This window comes from Plasmodium inui (assembly GCF_000524495.1).
Source record: "Plasmodium inui San Antonio 1 unplaced genomic scaffold supercont1.13, whole genome shotgun sequence".
Taxonomy (NCBI): domain Eukaryota; phylum Apicomplexa; class Aconoidasida; order Haemosporida; family Plasmodiidae; genus Plasmodium; species Plasmodium inui.
The window spans coordinates 114159-134088 of record NW_008481847.1 but is presented as its reverse complement, the minus strand read 5'-3'; the positions used below and the strand labels follow the sequence as shown (position 1 = coordinate 134088).

The following is a 19930-nucleotide window of genomic DNA, read 5'->3' as shown; positions in this document are numbered from 1 at the left end:
GCACAATAAACAACGGGAAGAAGAACCACTACTGGGTGATGACGAGGCACGAAGACGGGTGGGTATGCTTCTGGGAAGTGACGAACAAGTGCATTATCCACCTGAGGCAGAGATGGAACAGCAGCAAATCAGGAAATGAATTAGAAGTGAACAATCAAAAGGAAATAATCAGCAAGATGGTGGAGGAGAGTGACAGGAAAAAATATTACACTGGGGAATATTTAGCAAACTTTATCCAATACGGGCTAGAGGAATTAAAAAAGAGAGAGAAGCAAATCAAGGACGAATACGACATGAAGGAAGAAAACAGACTATATAATATGGACCTTTATGGAGAGAATCACATGAAAGATGAGCATGTAGACGTACGGGAAATCCTTTTCAACGATGAGGAGATGTTTAATAATACGTTTGAAGTAAAATTTGAAAAGAATGAGACATACAGTTCTAGTAAAGCGTTAAAATATTTATTGGAGAATTTTTCTAAGAATATTCCCATTGCTCCAAAGATGTCTCTGCTGGATTATGAGAAGACTTTAGCTTATGTGCCTTATTCGTCCATCGAGGTCATTTTTAATGACGAGCAGCTGTATGGGAACATGCAGAATCATCACCCCGCGTGCATTCTGTACGATTTGGAGAACAACTACCAGTGGCGCCCCCTTCTGAATCACTCCCCCATCCCGATCAAGAGTGAAATTACCATATCGACCCCGTTGAGCGACAGGCTTTCGTAAGGCACATCGGAGTCAGCGGCGTGAGCAGTGTGAGCGGCGTCATCCCTTTCATCCGTCTCTGCGGTGTCGGCGAAGAAGTCTGTGGAGTTTTTCCCCCGGTGGATAAGCCAGCCCTGTTTGCCCTTGCCATGCGTCCTTTCATGCCTCTCGCCACCCCATTTGTAACTTTCCTCCCCACTCCCTCCCCCCCGCAGCGTGAAGTACACGAAGGATCTCGAGGATGAAATTCAAGAGATGATACTCTTCATGAGGACCAAGGAGGGACTGGAGACCTCCTTTGAGAATTCCAAGGAGATAAGACATTTCCTAGAAATGTACATTGACCTGTGTGAATATAAGCTCAACTTGGACAATAATTACAACACGAAGCCTGAGAATTATGACCGTACAGGGGGGGATGAGCCTAAAGCGGGTCAAAACAACACTGCAACTGCAGAAGCGGGAGGTGCATCCCCCCAAACAGGTATAGGATTAGTCGACAACGGAGGAGAAAATCAAGGAGATAAAACACAAATGAGAAAAACGTGGTCTCAATATAAGAACGATTATTACCCCAACATTGAAGCACAGTACGTTAATAAAGATAATTTTAACTTTTATCAGACCTACCACCCAAGTGAACACACTGATATGCTAAAGCAGGAGCAGAAGAAGCACCTGGTAAACATCCCAGAGGATTACATATACGGGATGAATGATGAGGTGTACAATAATGGGAAGGAACAGTACATAAAGAACTACGTCTTTTGTAGGAATAACGCGGACATCCTAAATAACTATGATGATAGTGTGAAGAGGAAAAATATAAAACGGTTCAGCAATGCACCTGTGCATTACCAGGAGAGGGCCGACGTGGGGGGAGAGTGCACTGATGGGGGGAGTGATAGGGGGAGTAATAGGGGAAGTGATAAGGGGAGCGCTAAGGGGAAAGATCCCCAAATGGGGGAAAAGATAAAATGTGTCCTTACCCCCAATGGAGGGGAGGCAGCTGAAGAGAAGGATATCCCAACCATGACGGGGGGCGGTACCATCGACAGAAAAGGGGACTCATCTAGTGAGGCGAATGAGGAAGAGGAGTTGTACAAAGAAATCAAAGAGAAGTATCACTACGATGAGGAGAAAACGGAAGAGGAAGACAAAGGGGAGGAGTCGGAAGGGCGGCACGGCTGCATTGAACGACAAGATGTTCCAAACAAGTATATCAAGAAGTACAACAAAAAGTATGATAACCTTCTTAAACTTCAGAAGAGTTTGAAGCGGAAAGAGAAACAGATGAAGGAAGAAATGGTGGACGTTAAGTTGGGGGGGGAATTTTTCCAACGTGGTCGGCTAGGTAGAGAGTCCTTCTTCAGCTATGTAGACACACAGACATTTTTGAAAAGCATCTTGGGGGGAGGAAAAACACATACAAAGGGGGTTAATAAGTCAGTGCATGATAAGAGGTGCGCTATATGTCATCATCTGTTTAATGGCTACCTTATTATCCCCTCGAGGGGGGACCATTGGGGAGACGGCACTGATGATGCCTGCAAGGGGGAAGTGACACAGCGGGGGAGAAGAACCGGTGACAAAAGCGGTGACAAAAGCGGTGACAAAAGCGGTGACAAAAGAGGTGACAAAAGCGGTGACAAAAGCAGTGACAGACTCGGTGACAGAAGCGGTCGAGCGTACCGCCTGAGGAAGCCACACCCCAGTGGGAACAAGTTACGTGAATTAGTCGCCAAGTATAAAAAACGATATCACAAAAAAAGGATGGAAAGGAAGATGCATAAGTTAAAAATGGCTCTGCTAAAGCGTAGGATTAGGGGGAAAAGGAAAAGAAGAAGCGATGCATGTTTTGAGAGAAACCCATTCGTCATTCAGAAGAAGGTGCAAAACAGAAGAAAAAGTTCCCCTTCGTCGCCTGATACAGAAGTGATGGGCGCGTTGCAAAGGAGGAAGCTGTTCCTTTGCCAGAGCCATCATCAGATGTACGCGGACCAGCAATTCCTCGACATGGGCAGCAACCCAGTGGGGGGTTACCAGGTAGGGCTTCCCCGGATTATCGCAATTTGGGAGAGGCTTGACTGCGCCTTCATCGAGGCGTGTGCAGACATTTACGGTACATCCCGTCTCGCCCAGAACGGGGGCATCCATGACACTTATGACACCCATGTCGTCCATGACGCTCGTGACGCCCATCACACCAATGCGCTTTTTTTTCTTTCCCATTCGGGCAACTAACCTTTTCAGCAGAGCATCGCACAAGAGAAACTGCATAATAGCTACTCACACAACCCGGTGATGCAAAACCGTTACGCAGATAATAATGCAAGTGATATGTTACATGGGAACAACTTCCAGGGAACCTTCTATGAACATGTGCAAGGAAAAAATACAGACGACAGACTGGGAGCTAATGTGAACACTCAAACTGGTGGGCAGCATCTAAACGGACCAACTGAATCAAAGGAAAAAGCTCCCACATCGATCCCTCCAAAAACGTGGAGCAGATTAGACCCCACGTCCAAGTATCGTGCTCATCAGATTTCACAGTGGAATTGGTATTACTCATTGGTAAAATTGGAGAGCATCACATGGGGAGAAGTAAAAGTGTGCGTTTTGCCTCCAAAGGGGATCCACTTATAATTCATGTCCACGTGGGCACAAAACGTAGAGTGCACTACACTCAGCATGTGCAGTGCGACACACAGAACATGCGACACGGGACAGACAAAGCTTGCTGCACCCGTTTCTTCCTCGTTCCAACTCATGCTCGCGCGACCCGCCCCCATTTTGCCCCTCAGGAGGAGCAGTACTTCAACTGGCAGTACTACAAATTCCCCGTACCGCCGAACCACACGTTCGTTGGGTTCCCGATTCATTTTTCGACCATGGGTAAGTTGCGCAGCTGCGCAGTTGACCGGTTGATCGGCTCATCCCTTTTGGCGCTTCACCAACTGAGGTGCTGGTCAATTGACAGACTGATTCACCGCCCTCCCCGCAGATTTCTACGAAGTCAAGTCATTCTTGCTGCACTCCAAGCGATTCGAGAACATCATGAAGCTGTCCATAGACAACATCTCCTTCCTCATATATTGCAAAGTGTTCCCCTTAATTGGCGGGATCATGTCAAACTGGATGTTCCTGGGCTGTTTGGTACCCTGGATGGTAACGTGCAAAAAAGAGAAAAAAGAAAAAAAAAAAAAAAAAAAAGCGACAATTTGCCTGAACGGTTTATAATTTTTCTTTTCTTTTTTTTGAAAGAACAAAAAATGGCTGTTTAATAGACACACAACTGTTTGCCTTTGGGCAGACGTATGTATATGCGTTGAGACAAAAAATAAAAAAACACCACCCCCTTCGCTCGTAGACTGCACAAGAGCGGGAAACCAAAATGAAGAAGCCCCCGAAGAAGGACGTCAACCAGAGGTAGAAGTGGGGACGAAAGGAAGAAAAAGGAAAAAAAAAAAAAAAAGTGTAAAAGGGGGATGGAGCATCCACAAGGCACATAATGACGGTTCATAACAGGGTTGGAGGAACAAAGAGGGCCGAGAAATTTCTTCCCCAAAAGGGGAGGCACCTTTTAATCGTCACCTTGTTTAGTATTTACAAACTGTTACGAAGAGATTGTTCCCCAATTAATGGGTTAAGTTGGCAGTCTTCCGCATAATGATACACTTAAAAATTGGCGGAGGGAGAGAAGGAATTTTTCCCTTTGCCACTGTGTAGAATGCCACGACATGCGTCATGTCAAGCATTACGCCACTTTTTTTGTTCGAAACTGTTCATTTTGCTACCACCAGTAGGAAGTTTTGTGTGAAGTGAGAACAGTGTTTCCCCAGAAGGGATTTCACTTCCCCGAGTTTTGCAAAAATGCTGCCTTCGCTTCTCCAAAAAAGGGACACGCTGGGATGGCGACTGCACGCGACTTACCGGATGGTCACTGCACACTTCTTCACCAACATTTGGACAATTTTACTTTGCAGCTCATTTACAGCCCTATGGGTAAGGTTCTGACTATGGGACCGGTAAGTTATTCTATAGCAGACACTCGTTTGATTGTTCCTGGGGTTGTGGTAAGAATCTATTTTTTTTACTTGCTCGATATTTTCGCTAGCTATATCTCTGCAAATTTGAAAGAATAGATTTTCTTTAAATTGACTGGTGACATAAAAGGAGATGTCTTTTTCGACAGGAGGGAAATTACTGAAGGGGTGGAATGTGGTTATTACATCTTCCTCAAACTGATCTATGAATCTGCTGTCGTTACTCCAAAAAAGACGTATGTCGTGGATGTGGTAGAGCAGCATGGCTAGTCGCTCAAGTCCGATTCCGAAGGCCCATCCTTGGTACCTAATCGTTTTTAAGAATTTGTTCATTTGAGCATCAATTCGGTTGTTGAGGGGGGTGCTGCAGAGCTTGTCCAGGATATCCTTCTGGGTATCCTCAGTCGCGGCGGCCTCATTGATGGTGCCCTCACTCTCTGCAGCATCAATCGCGGCCGTCTCAATCGATTGGAGCTGGATCAGGAGGCCCCTATCATGGCAGGCAATCTCGTCCTCTATTATTTGGCATATATCTTCCGCGTGCAGGGCCATGGCGATGACTTCCTTTTTGATTTTCCCGCACCCGAGGACCTCCACCCAGCGGAGTTCTCCACCGGGAGGGTCCCCATCTGAGGTGCCTACACAAGCATCCCTGTTGTCATCTCGAGTCGTGCCAGTTCCTCCTGACGATGCCCCTCGGATGTACAGCTCGAACGAAGGGTTGGTAAACGGAAAGGACGTGTTATCTTCCCATTTCATCGGTATGTCAGAAGAAGCAAACAAGTATCGAATCAATTGTTGAAGGTTTCTCTTCAAATCCGTTTCGACGTCAAAGTTGTCGGGGCGGATCAAAAACCCATCAGTCTGATGGAAAATGGGAAAGTGAAATCTATCAATTTCGTCCCTTCTGTAGACATTTCCCGTGTAGATAACATTTTTGTAATTTCGCCTTAACAGGTCAGGTAAATGTGCAGTCATATGAGTCCTTTTCAGCAGGACGTTCTGATGGCCCACCAATTTGGTGGCTAAGTAGTATTTATAAATGCCATTGGTATTCTCTAGAGGAGTGTATACATCATTATGGAGAGTCGAAAAATGTTTTACGTAATTTTCACTTAAGTAAAATGTATCTTTTATGCTCCTAGCGGGGTGTGTGAGCGGCACGAAAAGCTCATCAAAGTTTTGCCTCACACTGACGTCACTGTTTAGGTTATCCAAAGATTCGTATTTGAAGAAATTTTCGATTTTTTTTTTAACTGTCCTTATTGGGTGATTTGTAACATGGTATAATATTCTTCCTTCATTCGCCTGGATGAGTTTGGGCAGTGGCAGCACCATTGCGGGTGGGAGGTTGCTTCGAGTGTGTTTGGCGTGGCTATCACATGGTTGGTAGGGCGACGCGGAAAGGGGGAAAGCAAAAAAAGAAAAACCACACTGCAGAGGGTTACTTATGGGAGGAGCTCACCTGGAATGGCAATGCACATAATCGGGGTCGCTTTATCCGCGGGTTTTTCCTCCCCTGGGGATCGTGAGGGTGGAAGCAAATTTTGTTGAAAGTTGAGTTGCTTTTTGACTGATTAGCCTTCCCACGGGGTAGCCTTCCTGCTGGTTAGCCTTTCCACAGGTTAGCTTCATACGCGATTTGCTTCCTAGCCGATTTGCTCTCTCGACCAACCGGACTGGCGCCCCTCCCACAGAGCGTTTCGACACTGCACGGGGTATGTGTTGAGGGGAGTGGCATGCATATGGGTAGTGTATATACCTATATGTTCCTATATATTTTTACGCTGTGCCTATTTAACGCTGTACAGCGGGGCGGGACGAGTCCTTACGGGCGCTCTGGAGGTGGCAACTAGATTCACCTTTATGCGCGCTGAACAAGCGATCGAAGTGGGAAATTCACACTTTGAAAAAAAAAAAAAAAAAGTGTATCAGGGTCACGCATCATTGGGAAGAAAAAAGTAGGAAACCTACATGGCTGACTGGGACCGATTTTATTCCTTTCTTCATGCGCGACAGGTGTGGGTGCACCGCGCGGGATCCACGCACAGGTGAAAGGAAAGCGTTTGGTGCAGGGGAAGTAAGTGTTACGGCTGTGCGTGCAGAAAACCCCTCCTAATGCCTTTGTGGATAGGCGCATCGGTGTCCTAGACAGATTAGTACACAGAGCCACGTTTGGTATGAAAACCTGAAGGGGGGTGGCAAATTCCCACTTTTCTCGTCGCACCGTTAAACGGGAAGAATGATCCCTTCCTTCAGTTGGAGTCTAACGCTCCGCCGTTGATGAAGCGGCTGCATGCACGAGGGGGGGTGGAAAATACGCGAAGGAGTGACCCACACCACCCTCCTGTTTGTAAGCGTATGCCGCGTTTTGATTTAAAGAACGGACGGCGCTGCGGTGACTTTCCGCCAAGCCGAGTGGATGTGCCAAAGGTGGTACCAATGTACGTTCGCAGGTTGGCACGCTAGTATGTTCGTATGTATGCATGCTCTTACTCTTCTACGTCTGTACGCTGGCACGTTTGTATGTATATCTATGTATGCCCCTGAACGTTTTGGACCTATTCCGGGCCACGCGCTTGGAGGAGAAGCTCACCTGCAGGGTACCCTTCTGTTCATGTGCAGCACTGCGGTGACTACACCCATTGGGATGGTTATACGCATTGGATCATTCTAAGCACTCCGACCCCCCCCCTCGAAGGTACAATTCCCCGCGGTTTTGTACACAGGGACACCACACCTGGTGTTCTGGCGCTAGAGCACCCACCCGTTGCTTTGCAGATAATTTTCTCGCCTATGCTTTTCCTGTCTATTGACTTCGAAGAAGTTGGAGCCTTTTGTCCTTTTATGCGTACAACGGGTTGCTAGTTGTATGTCTTTAGGAAAAAAAAAAAAAGAAAAAAAAAAGAAACCAAGCTAAAAAAGTTCCAAAAAATTGCAAACATTTCCACAAATTCCAGAAAATTTCAAGAAATTCCAAAAATTCCAAGAAATTCCAAAAATTCCAAAAGATTCCAAAAATTTCCACAAATTCCACAAATTGGAAAAAATGGAAAAAATCGCAAAACATTCGAAAACTCCCCGTTTTAATAATACATAACACGACTTCACTTAAATCCTTTTTTGTGCTATTTAATTGGTAAAACATTGCCTTTTCATTTTTGTTTATTCTAATTTTTTGTGTCATTTTTTCTTGGGTTCCCTATTTTTTTTTTGTTTATATTTTTGAACTTTGCTTTTTTTTCGTCGAGGAAATTTTGGGGCAAGAAAAAAAAAAAAAAAAAAAGCCAAATGGTAGGAAGGGACAAATTAAAGAAAATAAGAAATAAACAAAACGATTTATTAAGAAGAAAATAAATTATGAAACGTAAAAAAAAACAAAAAGAAAAAAAATAACGCAAAGAGGGAAAAAAATAACACTCTCTGCGTACCCTGAAAAGATACATTTTATTTATTATTTTTTTTTTCTGTTACCTTTTTTGATTTTTAACCGCGAAAGAAGAAATGCTTAAGTATACGTGAGGGTATATAACATACGCATATATAATATATATGTATGTATTATTTCCTTCCAGGCTCGCGTTTACGCTCATCTGTATGCTTACCTGCACGCTTATGTTTATGATTATACCCTACGGAGTTGCCCCTACTTGTATGTGCTTCCTTTGTTACTGGGGGGGGAGAGGGATACGCGATGCTAGTTGCCTATCTTTCGTAACCCCCACTACTAAGATTGTACCTGTTGGGAGCATTTTCTTCAACACAACAGGGGGGGGGGGAAGAGTCTACATGGGGAGAGCCTATGCCCACAGACTTGAGAGAGTGTAGCTGACATAGATGGTGGGGGGAGAGACAACCCCTCGAGTAGCTCCATTCCGTGCATACCTTTATATGAGAACAGTTTTGCTTTGTTTGTTTTTATCTCCCTCTCCACACAGAGACACACAGAAACATCCAGATCGGCGTTCCTTCCGCTGTTTCTCTAACCCCCTTGCCTAGTAACCCATTTCCACCTCTTCGCAACATCTCTTTTTGTGCAAAACTGATATAGACGGTTCAGCTGCATGTCTTCACGAAGAGAGTGGTTTGTGGGATACACCATCCTGCAGTCCAGTTCTCCATTCGCCTTAGTGTGCCCCCCGGGTTGTGCCACTGGAAGGGGAGGGCTACTTCCCCTCCAGGAGTCTCTCCTCCTGAGTGGCCTACTCTCCGGCATCGTGCCGTATGCCACCTGTTAGATAGCCCATACACAGACACGCGCGGAGGAGCAGAAGTGGATCGTACATTATTTGGTCGAAGGGTGTACAGCGGGTGGGCTAGAGGCGTCTAATAAAGAGGAAGGGAAAAAAAGAGATAAGCCAGAAGGGGGAAGCGTTTCTTTACAGGGCAGTTGGGTCGGCGGTTCCTCCGCCAAGTTTGCACCAGGCGGCGTAGTTTCCTCGGCAGGATAGTTTCGTTAGCAGCATCGTCTCCTCGGCAGGATAGTTTCCCCTGCGCCGCCGCTTCTCCGCCTCGCAGCTTCCCCGCCATGGAGAGGGGAGAGTTTTACCGAAAGTACCAGGAGTACTACCAAAATGACATTAACCAGATTCCGCCGCTAATCGAGGGAATTGACATCGAGCTGTATGATCTGTATTTGAGCGTGCTGAGCCATGGGGGCTACTCCTGTGTTAGTAGAAATTCTAAGTGGGTTAAAATAGCAAGAGAGTTTGGGCTCATCAATAAGGAGAAAAATATAAAACTTATAGAAGACATAAAATGTATTAAGGAATACTACCTGACCTATCTGAGAGAATTCGAAAGAATCCATGATAACATAAAAAAGGGAAAGGTATCCCCGAAGAAGGGTCGGATAGCCAAAGCTCCCAGCAGTTTTGATCTGAGGTATAATAAAAAAATATCTATTAGTAAAGGTAACAACAGGAAGGTGAAGACAGAGACACACATTCCCAATTTGCGACACGCAGGACAATTAGATGGTGTGAACATCCCCGGGGGGATGGTACATCCGGGGGTCATTAATAATGCGGATCATTTAATGGGAAGTGTGAAAGGTTCCTGGAAAGGGTTACACACATATGGTAGTAATGGAAGCGTGAATCCCACTTATGTGGACGCTTATAATATGAGCAGCCCCCCAGATAGGCTGTGGAAGGATAGTATGTGCCAAAATGGAAATGCCTACTGTTTGGAGGACTACCTCAATGGAAATGCAAACTGGTATGGTGGAGAGAGGATGCGGGCCCAGATGAGCATGAGGAGCAGTCGAGTTGAAAGGGGCAAAACTAGAGGCAGCCACAAGAAGGGGCTCACTAAGAAGCGCAGCTTTAATACGGAAGGGGACTTCCCCGACTTGGACATGCCTCCGATGTGCTTGGCGGATTATAACCTCGCCAATTATGGGGCCTACGTGAATTATGCAAACGGGGGGGGGGTTCCAAACGGGGGAGGCTTCCCCAATTACCATGTGAGTTCTCTTCACGACATGAATGGGGGCGCAGGAGGATATTACTACTACGGTGGGGAGTTACCCTATGCCGTCGCGGCGACGTTCGAACAGAACAGTTACATGGATCCGAGCTCAATGAGCCGGGGAAAGTACCTTCATAACAGTGAAGTGGTCAGCACGAGCGAGGTGGGTGCGGGGGGAAGTGCAATTGACCGAAGCGCAATTGAGAGAGTCCCAATTGACGGAAGTGCAAATATGGGGAATTATTTCTTTAACCATGGAGCAACCGGCTTTGTTGGGGTCCCTCACCCCATGGGCAACTCGCTGGAAGGATACAATTACGCGGGCGCCTCCCCTCCAGGAGGTTTCGTTTCGAGCGGCATGGGAGGCAGTGGCGCGAATGGGGCGAATGGCGGTGTGCACCAGGGGGTGAACTACGGGTGCAATTATGGAGGCGACTACTACCAGGGTTACTACTCCCCCTATGACGGAAAAGCAAATGAGAAGTTGATGGTGGGAATCGGCGGGCGGACAAACCTCCTCTCGTTGGAAGGCTACCCAGCCTCATTGCCATACGGTCTGCAGGTAAGGAACGACATCAGCATGGACGCCAGGAACTGCATCGACATATACAGGATTCTATTAGGACTAAACAGAAGAAAAGAAAAAGTGGCAGATTTTATATTATGTCTCAACGTTCTGTATACCCTATCGGTCACCAATGATATGTCTCTATCGAGGAAGCAAATTAATATAATCATCTCTATGCTGTTGCAAGTACTGGACGAGATGCTCAGCATCTTTTACTCCAAGGTCAGAATGAAGGATAGGGCTCTGGAGATAATGGTAAAAAGTTTTAGCGATTATTTATCAAACCAGAATGGGTGGGCGGCTGGGAAGGGGTATATGACACTGGGTGGTGATGATCACAGTGGCTTCGTGACCACTAGGGAGGGTAAGTACCCCATGGGATGCGGCGTATGTTCAGCACCGGGGGGTGATAATTTGGACTTTAAAGGGGGAAAAACTCTGGAGGGATCCCCCCAGGGGGAGAGAAGCGCCATCATGGGGACGGTCCTAAGTGAAGAAGTAAACGTGAGCGAGATAGCCCGTTTGTATTTATCCTACAGTGGATACTGCCGTGATAAGAGGCGGAAAATCAGGCACGCGGGCAGGTCGTCCGGGGAGATGGGAAGCCGGTCAGAAGTGACCGACGCACCGGAAGGGAATGACGGAACCGAGGTAAATAACGCAACAGAGGCGAATGACTCAGCAGAGGGGAATAACTCAGTAGAGGCTAATAACTCAGTAGAGGCGAATGACTCAGTAATGGCGAATGACTCAGTAGAGGCGAATGACTCAGCGGGGGTGGAAAACTCGTCGGAGGAAGATTCCCCCGGGGAAGGAACCAGCACGGCCGACGGCGGAAGCCACTGGGAAGAGGGGCTCCCCTGGAGCTCCAACCCCCCCAGCAGCGTGGACAGCTCGGATATAGAGAACATAATCATGGGGGGAACGACGACTAGAGGAGGAAACCAATCAGCAGAGAGTCTATACAAAGATAAAGAGGAATTGAAAAAATCTCTCATAAAAAAAAGCAGCCAAGAATTTGTCTTCCTAATCCTATATATAATGAATAACATCTTTCAAACGAGAAAGTATAACCTTTATTTTTGTGATAAAAAAAGTGACGACATTAAGGAAGGCTTGGTAGCAGAAGAGACAGACAAGATAGAAACATCCAGGGGTAGGGACACAACACAAACGGGTGGTAGCTTCGACAAAATGGATATCGGAAAGATTAAGGAAAATCTTAAGAGGGAAAAGATCCCTGAGGGAAATTCCACTTGTGATGATATGCCTGAGGAGAGTAAAATGAACGAACTGTGTAAGGACAGCCAAGAGAGTGATAAAATAAATATCGGTGATAATAATGATATAGGTGAATCGAGTGGGAAGGATGATGGAGGGGAGCACTCAACAGGGGTAGGTCATCTCTTGTGCAGTAGGACTGTCGATAAGGAGTTCTGGTCAGACGACTCGTCCGATTCATCATCAGGCTGTAGCCTCTGCAGCTACAAGAACGGGGTAGTCAAAAAGGAGGATCCTCCAAGTAGGGGCATGACTAGGGGGTATGGCAAAATTCTGAGCGATAAGAAAAAAATGATGGAAAGTGGGGGTGAACTGATCGGGGAAGGTGTTCGTGTGAGTGTGAAGGTTCAAGGGGGTGAAGAGGAGACCAACACCAAACTTTGTGACAGGGGGGAAGCGGCGAGTGGGATTGGCTGGACGGAGCAGGTAGGTGACGCGGCGTTTCTCAAAGGGGAGGCCAAATGGCCAAGCGATCAGGCGAAATGGCAAAGCGATCAGGCGAAGTGGCAAAGCGAGCAGACCAATGTATGTGATAAGCGTGAGAACAGCCGCTTGAGCAGTATCTGCGGTTATTCTCTACCCCCCAGTAGCGAAATGCTGCCCATTCGTGAGGAAGGGTCTTCTCTGGAGACTGCGAATTTTTCCATGCCGAAGAGTGAGGTGCCCTTCATGGCTGACAAGTCGTCAGCTCATTTAGGAAGTGGATCCAACGGAGATGTGAACCAGCACGTGAGGAACAACGTCGATCAGGAGAAAGCACACGACGTGAATTGCACCAGGGAGAAGCTTAACCGACAAGGGGGTAACCTGTGCGATAGTAATTTCCCCAATAACGGTTTCGACGAAGCGACAAATGGAGGTGAAGGTGTGAAGAGCCTCCTGAGCAGGCACAATAACGAAGCGATTTCCCGAAATGACGATTTTGCAAACGACATCAAGGTGAAGGAAGAAGGGGGTGCTGCAAATAGGGTAGTAGACGCGCAAAAGGATGACCCATCCATTCACGAGGACAACAATGGGGGTACCCCTAATGGAGGGAGCGGTATGGGAATGCAGATGCACCCCTTGGAAGGTACCAGTACTTCGAGTAGCCACCATTTAAGTGGCAACCGGAGTGCAGAGAATTACGATCGAGGGGGGGACCAAAAGTCTGATGACGCCGCGCTTTCTCATGTAGTTAAGAAAGATTCGGGTGAGACATCTTCCCCCCAGCAGATGAGCAACAGCAATTACGGGGCGTATCCCGATCCGGGCATAGCCGAAATTATTACACAGAGTGTGAATGACCCCGTTTTAGTGGGAAGCACGTATAACATGACAAGTCACGTGAACCCACTGGGAGGGGGTGAAGTATATGGAGCCCAATTCGAGAAAACTTACAACAGTCAGGTGAGCGGCATCCCCCTTGGAGGGAGCCCGTACGCGCAAAATTCCCCCACAAATTACGATGGGCTGATAAGCGGCCTTTACGCGCCGAACGAAGATGATGGGACGAATGGCCTTCCCGGGGGAGGTACCCAAATGAGGAAGCAGGAGGAAATGACAACGCTGAGGGGAGCAGTCAAGCAGGAAAATAACCGGGTGGGAAATGTCCAATGTATGAACGAAAATGGGGAAATCAATGAGGAGGAGAAATTCTGCAAAAAATGTGGCACAACAGGGATAAACATCGAGAGGAAAGACAACCAGCAGGACAACCAGCCAGGCAACCAGCAGGACAACCAGCAAGGCAACCAGCAGGACAACCAGGGAAACAAACCGTCAAACAGCCAGGAAGACAACAAGAAGGAAATGAAGAAAATTTTTAAAAATATGAAAAAGGAGGTATACGAAGAAATGAAAAAAATATTTCAAGAGAAAAAAATAAAACAAAACAAACTTCTACACTATTTTGACATAAGTAAATTTTTAAGTATCTTTGAATTAATTTTTTTAAAAAATTTCGAAAATATTATTTTCCATGAGAAGGCAATACAAAATATTTACCTGAACATGTTCATATGTGTGGACATATTAAATAACGAATTAGGAAGAAGCATTTCTCTCAAGTATATATTTTTTCCTTCTCAGTTTTTGCAACGTAAAAGTAAGTTGAAAATTACTGCCCTTTTCGATAAGAAGAATAAGCTGTTCATTGAATCGGAGGTGCACACAGAGGAGTCCAGATCATTTTCACACGAGGGGGATACTCCCAAGGGGGGGAAGAAAACTGAAGGGGAGAATGTCCAGGAGGACAAAATAAATTGTTTCCCTATCCTTTTGGAGAAGGACACAAATGGGGAAGACATCCTACAAAATGGATCTGCGGAAAAAACATCAATAGGGGAAGTCGAAAGAGAAGAGGAGGAGCCCCCCCCTCCGGTAATGGCCGGAGGGACAAACCAACTTAGCGGAATGGAATACAGGAAAAAGATAAAAAAACTGTTTTTAAAAATATTCCGAAGAAACAACAAAAAATATAATATTTATAAAAAAATTGATTACGAGTTTTTAATGAGGAAGTATAAGTACAATGGTCCACTCATTTGTCAAGAGAAGGAGAAGTTTAAAAAATATATCATCCTTGATTTGCACGAAATTACGAAAAAGATTCTTTTAAAAGTGTATAAGCGGGTCAATAGTCACCTGAACATTGCCATTTTGTCCTTAAATATATTAACTCACATTTTGTATTTAATTCCGAAGAGGATGTTGCATGTGTCTTTTATTTTCTGGATTTTAAATGAAACAATAAATGTCAAGTGTGCGTACACTTATTTAAGTGTCCCTTTGTGCATTTTGAATTACAACGGATTTCTCTTCCTAGAAACGATGATGAAGCTCATCATTCGCATGATTGAGAATGACGTTATGCCGTTGCACTCTTATATGTTGTCCTTCCTTCGCTTGTGCTCATTCCCATTGTATATTTATCTCTATTTTGATATCCCCGTGTCGCACACACTTATCATTACCGCCCTGTCCACCTTATATCTCCTGGTTACTTACGACCCTGACTTTTTGGCCACAGGCTTCGTTAGTGCGAAAGCCGGCGGGGGGCGTTCCTCTATGGGAAGCTGCGTCAAGGGTGGCGACGACGCGGCGCACGGGGAGAACACCACCAGCGCCGACCACGTTTGCAAGAAGAGAAGGCTTTCGGAGTTGTCTGTCTCGGGGGAGGGGAGCGGCAAGGATAGCGGCGAGGACGGCGGCGAGAACAGCGACGAGGTCAAGAGCGAAGTCAAGTGCCAAGTGAAGCACGAAGTCAAAGACGAAGGTACGCCGGAGGAGCCTCGGGAAGAGTCTCGCGAAAACGCGCACGAAGAACTGACAGAGGAGAGGAAGGAGCTGCTCGAAAAAATCTTTATCAAAACCATGTTGCTCTTCCTGAAGAAGTCCATTTACTTTAAAAGCATTTTCAACTGCGCCAATATAAACGAGAAGGAAGAAATGCTCGTGGATAGCAGGAGGGTGCAAGTCATTTTAAAAAACTGGAGGATGCATAGCGAAGAAATGGAAAAGGAAAAAGAGGAGTTGTATTCCTCCAACATGGAAAATAAGGTTTTCTATTTACACGACAATTTGCTTTTATACGCTTTGGATAATTTACCCATTTCCAGCCCTGCCAAAGACATGAAGATGTGTGAAAATATAAAGAACCAGTTTATCAATCAGTACTGCAGCACAGTTTCCTTCTCCTATGACTTTGTTATGTCTGAGAGTACGGAAGTACAGAGACTTAGTATTTACGCGCATTCGATAGTGCCTATTTTTTTGTTCCTATCCTCTCACCGTATCTTATGGCAATGTTTGTCTCCCCACATCCCGTTGCTGACGCAGGTAAGGAGCACTGTGAGGGGTAACTATCCTTTTGCACACGTATGGAAGCCAAACCGGAAGTGGTGGCGCATAGCAATGTGAACTAATAATCCATTTGGTACTTTTTTGGGGGAACCTTCAACTGAGGCATGTCGCATGTATGTTACGCATTCTCCGCGAAACGGTTTAATCATTTTTTTTTTTTTTTTTCTCTTCGTTTCTTCCCGAGCAGATGGCATTCATCCAGACGGACATCAGTCGGTCCCTGTGGGTAATACTGAAGGAGTACTATTTTAGAAGCTTCATGCGGGAGAAGCGCAGTGGGAAAAAGGGCGACTTGTGTTTTGACTCCCGGTTGGTCAAGATTGAGAGGGTGAAGAAGAACGTAGTGGGGTGAAGAAGAACGTACCAGGATGAATAGAATTGAGGCCATTTGCTACTTCCGCGTGGTTCACACTCATTCCTGTGTGTTTTTTTTTTTTGTGGATTTGTACTCAGAAAGAGGGGAGCCTCGCCTCGTCGGATGCTGCTAAGGAGGTATCCCCCCGCCAGGTTAAGCATTATAGCTGGTTATTTTACCCCCGTGTCTACCAACGCGTGAGCGAACATATTCATCGGCGTATTTATTGGCCTCTTTATCGGCATATTTATCCGCACGTGCACCTGCGCATTGATTTTCCCCCCCCAAACTGACTTCACATGAACGTCCGTCAACTTGCTACATGGCGCGAACTTTGCTACATAGAGTGCGCCGTGCGTGTGTGCACTTTTTATTTCAATGAATTATCCTCCGCTGAGCTTGATAGCTGAAAAGATGACGAACGGGGAATTGGTAGGCGAGGTGTTCCAGGTGTGCACACGCGTAAGTCGTTTTTTAAAACGCCCCAAACGAACAGCGCAGGGGGAGAGTATACCAAGTCTGCGCGGCGGTCACACCAATACGACTTTAAAAAAATACCCACCCTGCAGGAGCAGTTCCATGGAGTCATGGAAGACACTGCGAAAGGGAGGTAGTTTTAAGAAGGGGCTTGGGGAGATACCAAAATGAGTTTATTCTATGTAGGTACCTCCTGCAGCCTGTTAATTAACAAAAAAAAAAAAAAAAAGAAGAAAACAATAAAATGAGGAATGAACAAAAAATGCATAGCATGTGGACATCAAATATGCAAATTAAAAGAGGTCATTTTTTTTAAAAGGTAAAAATGGCTGTTTAATATGTGCAGTTTTTTTTTTCTTTTTTTTTCCAAAGGTGAAAATGGCTAGCTATTTCTTCCCTTTTGCTTGAACAGGCAAGGCATTTTATTCCATTTTGCGGAACTATGTCCCGTTTATTCGGTATATTCTGTCTATTCCGTTTATTCTGTCTATGCCGTTTATTCTGTCTATTCCGTTTATTCTGTCTATGCCGTTTATTCTGTCTATTCCGTTTATTCTGTCTATTCCGTTTATTCGGTTTATTTTGTTTATTCGGTTTATTTTGTTTATTCGGTTTATTTTGTTTATTCGGTTTATTTTGTTTATTCGGTTTATTTTGTTTATTTTGCTTTTTCAATTTTTTTCCTCTTTTTCGAACCCCTTACGACGTGTCGAACCAGAAAACAACCCCGACAATGAGGTACGCCGTGATGAGGAGAACCCCCTCCAACCAGTTGCTCTCCCCGTCTTGCACAATTGCCATGGTGACAATGACAGAAATTACTAAAATGACGCTGGAGAGGGGCGAAAAGGCGAGGGTCATTGGTTTATTTAAAATCCAGCCAAAAAGTACCGTAACTGGGACAACGAAAAGGGCAATCTGTGCAGAGGATCCGACAGCTACCCCCATGGTTAAGTCGACTTTGTTTTTTATAGCCACTGTAACGGCTGTTAAATGCTCCGTGGCGTTACCTACTACGGGCAAAAGAATAACTCCAATAAAATTTTCAGATATGTTGTAATACTTGACAACTGCTTCAATGGTGGTAATAAGATATTCCGAGTGGATGCTTACAAGGACCGTTATTAGGATTAAAAAAATGGATCCTGCGAGAACGGACAGCTGTGGCACTTCTTCAGTCATTTCTTTGTCTTGAAATAGTGATATATGTGTGTACAATTGAAACAGAAGAAATAAGCAGTAGGTTAAAAAAATCAAAACTGCAGTTATTCTGGATACTTTTAAAAGTACTTCAACGTTATTGTTTGTGGTAACTGATGAGACGGTCGGAATGGTTATAGCCAGACTGGATAGGAGCAACAACGAGGTACTGCACGTTGCTCCCTTCTCATTAAATTTTTGTACATGATGATATAAGCCGCCAGCGAAAAAAGACATGCCAAGGACTAGCAGCAAATTGGACAGTATACTTCCTAGAAGTGTCCCCTGGACGACATTTATCAACCCAGCGTTTAAGGCTTGAATGGAGAATATCATTTCCATCAGATTGCCGAATGTAGCATTTAGCAAGCCACCAATTATTTCTCCTGTGTGCAAGGCCAAGTCTTCTGTTACATGCCCCATCAGCGCCGACAGAGGTATCAACGCCATGAAGTTAAAAAAGAAAATGTATATGTCTTTGCACCCTATGAGGTAACTTATAATTCCTATTGGCACAAAAATTAAGAATATGTTTAACTTATTTTTTAGCATATTGTAAATCCCTGAGACATCGCTTTTTTTGAGAGAATAATATGGCCCTATTTCTCTGTATCCGAAATGTTCATCGAGATCATCGTCAAGTCCTCCATTGGGCGTTTTGTTGTTACATAGCAGTTGCAAGTGCAGATTTTTGTTTCGTATTAAATTTGTGTCGTTCAGGCCCGTTGTGCCCTTGGTGCTTTTGATCTGGGCCACATTTTTGTTTAGCGGCTGCGAAATTGTGCGTCTTACGTAAGACGTGGCGCGCACTCTGCCCATAACCATCTTGGCTCTCGCGAAGGTAAAGCGGTGCGAAGCGGCGGAGAAGCGGTGGCAGAGTGTCGAAGCCGCGGAAAAGAAGTGGCAGAGTGTCGAAGGGGCGTAGCTGCCCAGAGGCAAGGTGTAGGATATATCCCTGGGGGGGTCAACTCGACTGGGTGCGGCGAATCACTAAGAAGAAGCATGTACACGGGCCCATTACGCAGGAGCTTCGTAAGCAACAGTGACAAACCAGGGGTCAGCGGCGAAACGGTACAACGCTGCAACGTTGAGGTGAAGGGGGAGGGGAGAATGAATCAAGGGGGGAAATTTGCACTGCGGATATGCAATATGTGTTTGTATTGTGCAAGGGGGTGAAAAATCACAACTTAGAAAAAAAAGAAAAACTACTTTTTCAATTGCGAAAAGAGTACACGTGGCCTTCCTTTTCCATTTGTGTAGCGTCGGGGCGGGCACAGGAGGGGGAAATTAAACGAGGTATTCCTCGGTTTGCACGGCTACCCTGCCTAGGTTCGCGGTGGGTGCTGCAGTGTGAGAGCTGAGGCGTGAGAACCTCGAACGTGTGAACAATGAGGAATTGGAGCCGAGGAGGAACCATATACCCAAGTGCATAATTTGGCGGCACACATAAGCGCAGCTCCCCGCAAGGTTTACACATCCACTGGGGGGTAGGGAAAAATGGGCCAACGGAAAGTTCCTGTTTGAGGGGCAGGGAAGTTAAGTTGGTAGGCTAGGTAAAATGGTGTATGCCAAATGAGGGCAGAGGGATCGAAATGGGGAAAAAAATATATATAAACAAAATACACAAAATATACATTTATATGGAACAAATAAATCACAAAATGGCAAAAAGCACATGGTTCACTAAATTCGCTCTGAGGGAGATCCCTGGTATATTGTGAACGTGGCCGAGCGAAGTAACCTGCGCAGAATTGCTTCTTAAGCAAGCTTCGCCTACATTAGATCCTTTTTTTTTTCTTTTTTTTTTTCCCCTGTTAGATGAACACAGAGCGAGAAAATCGCAAAGGGAAAAGTGTGAAAGGACTTTTTTTAAAGTCCCACCCCTCCACCAAAAGAAAAAAAGGAGATAAGCACATGCAGATCAGATATGTGTGGCCTTGGTGGGAGCGGATATTTCTACACCTCTTTT

General features: G+C 45.5%; 4 protein-coding genes across 4 annotated transcripts in view; 2 read left to right on the top strand and 2 right to left on the bottom strand.

Moving 5' to 3' along the window:
• The window catches only part of C922_03222 (hypothetical protein), a gene marked incomplete at both ends in the record, with an annotated part of 9321 nt that extends 5169 nt beyond the window's left edge, over nt 1-4152 (top strand). Inside the window, 7 exons of the mRNA XM_008818814.1 lie at nt 21-733; nt 932-2361; nt 2404-2762; nt 2970-3293; nt 3524-3614; nt 3724-3887; nt 4090-4152. Of these exons, the coding sequence (XP_008817036.1) occupies nt 21-733; nt 932-2361; nt 2404-2762; nt 2970-3293; nt 3524-3614; nt 3724-3887; nt 4090-4152 (3144 nt within the window). The remainder of the gene's footprint in view (nt 1-20; nt 734-931; nt 2362-2403; nt 2763-2969; nt 3294-3523; nt 3615-3723; nt 3888-4089) is intronic.
• A 496-nt stretch (nt 4153-4648) lies between these two features.
• C922_03221 (phenylalanyl-tRNA synthetase alpha chain) lies at nt 4649-6103 on the bottom strand (the record flags this gene model as incomplete). The annotated part of the gene is made up of 1 exon (XM_008818813.1): nt 4649-6103. The coding sequence occupies one exon, from the start codon at nt 6101-6103 to the stop codon at nt 4649-4651; it is 1455 nt and encodes a 484-aa protein (XP_008817035.1).
• Nucleotides 6104-9293: 3190 nt separating this feature from the next.
• C922_03220 (hypothetical protein) lies at nt 9294-16281 on the top strand (the record flags this gene model as incomplete). The annotated part of the gene is made up of 2 exons (XM_008818812.1): nt 9294-15905; nt 16117-16281. 2 exons carry the CDS (start codon nt 9294-9296, stop codon nt 16279-16281), a joined length of 6777 nt encoding a protein of 2258 aa, XP_008817034.1.
• A 920-nt stretch (nt 16282-17201) lies between these two features.
• C922_03219 (Ca2+:H+ antiporter) lies at nt 17202-18786 on the bottom strand (the record flags this gene model as incomplete). The annotated part of the gene is made up of 2 exons (XM_008818811.1): nt 17202-17316; nt 17465-18786. 2 exons carry the CDS (start codon nt 18784-18786, stop codon nt 17202-17204), a joined length of 1437 nt encoding a protein of 478 aa, XP_008817033.1.
• Nucleotides 18787-19930: the final 1144 nt, after the last annotated feature.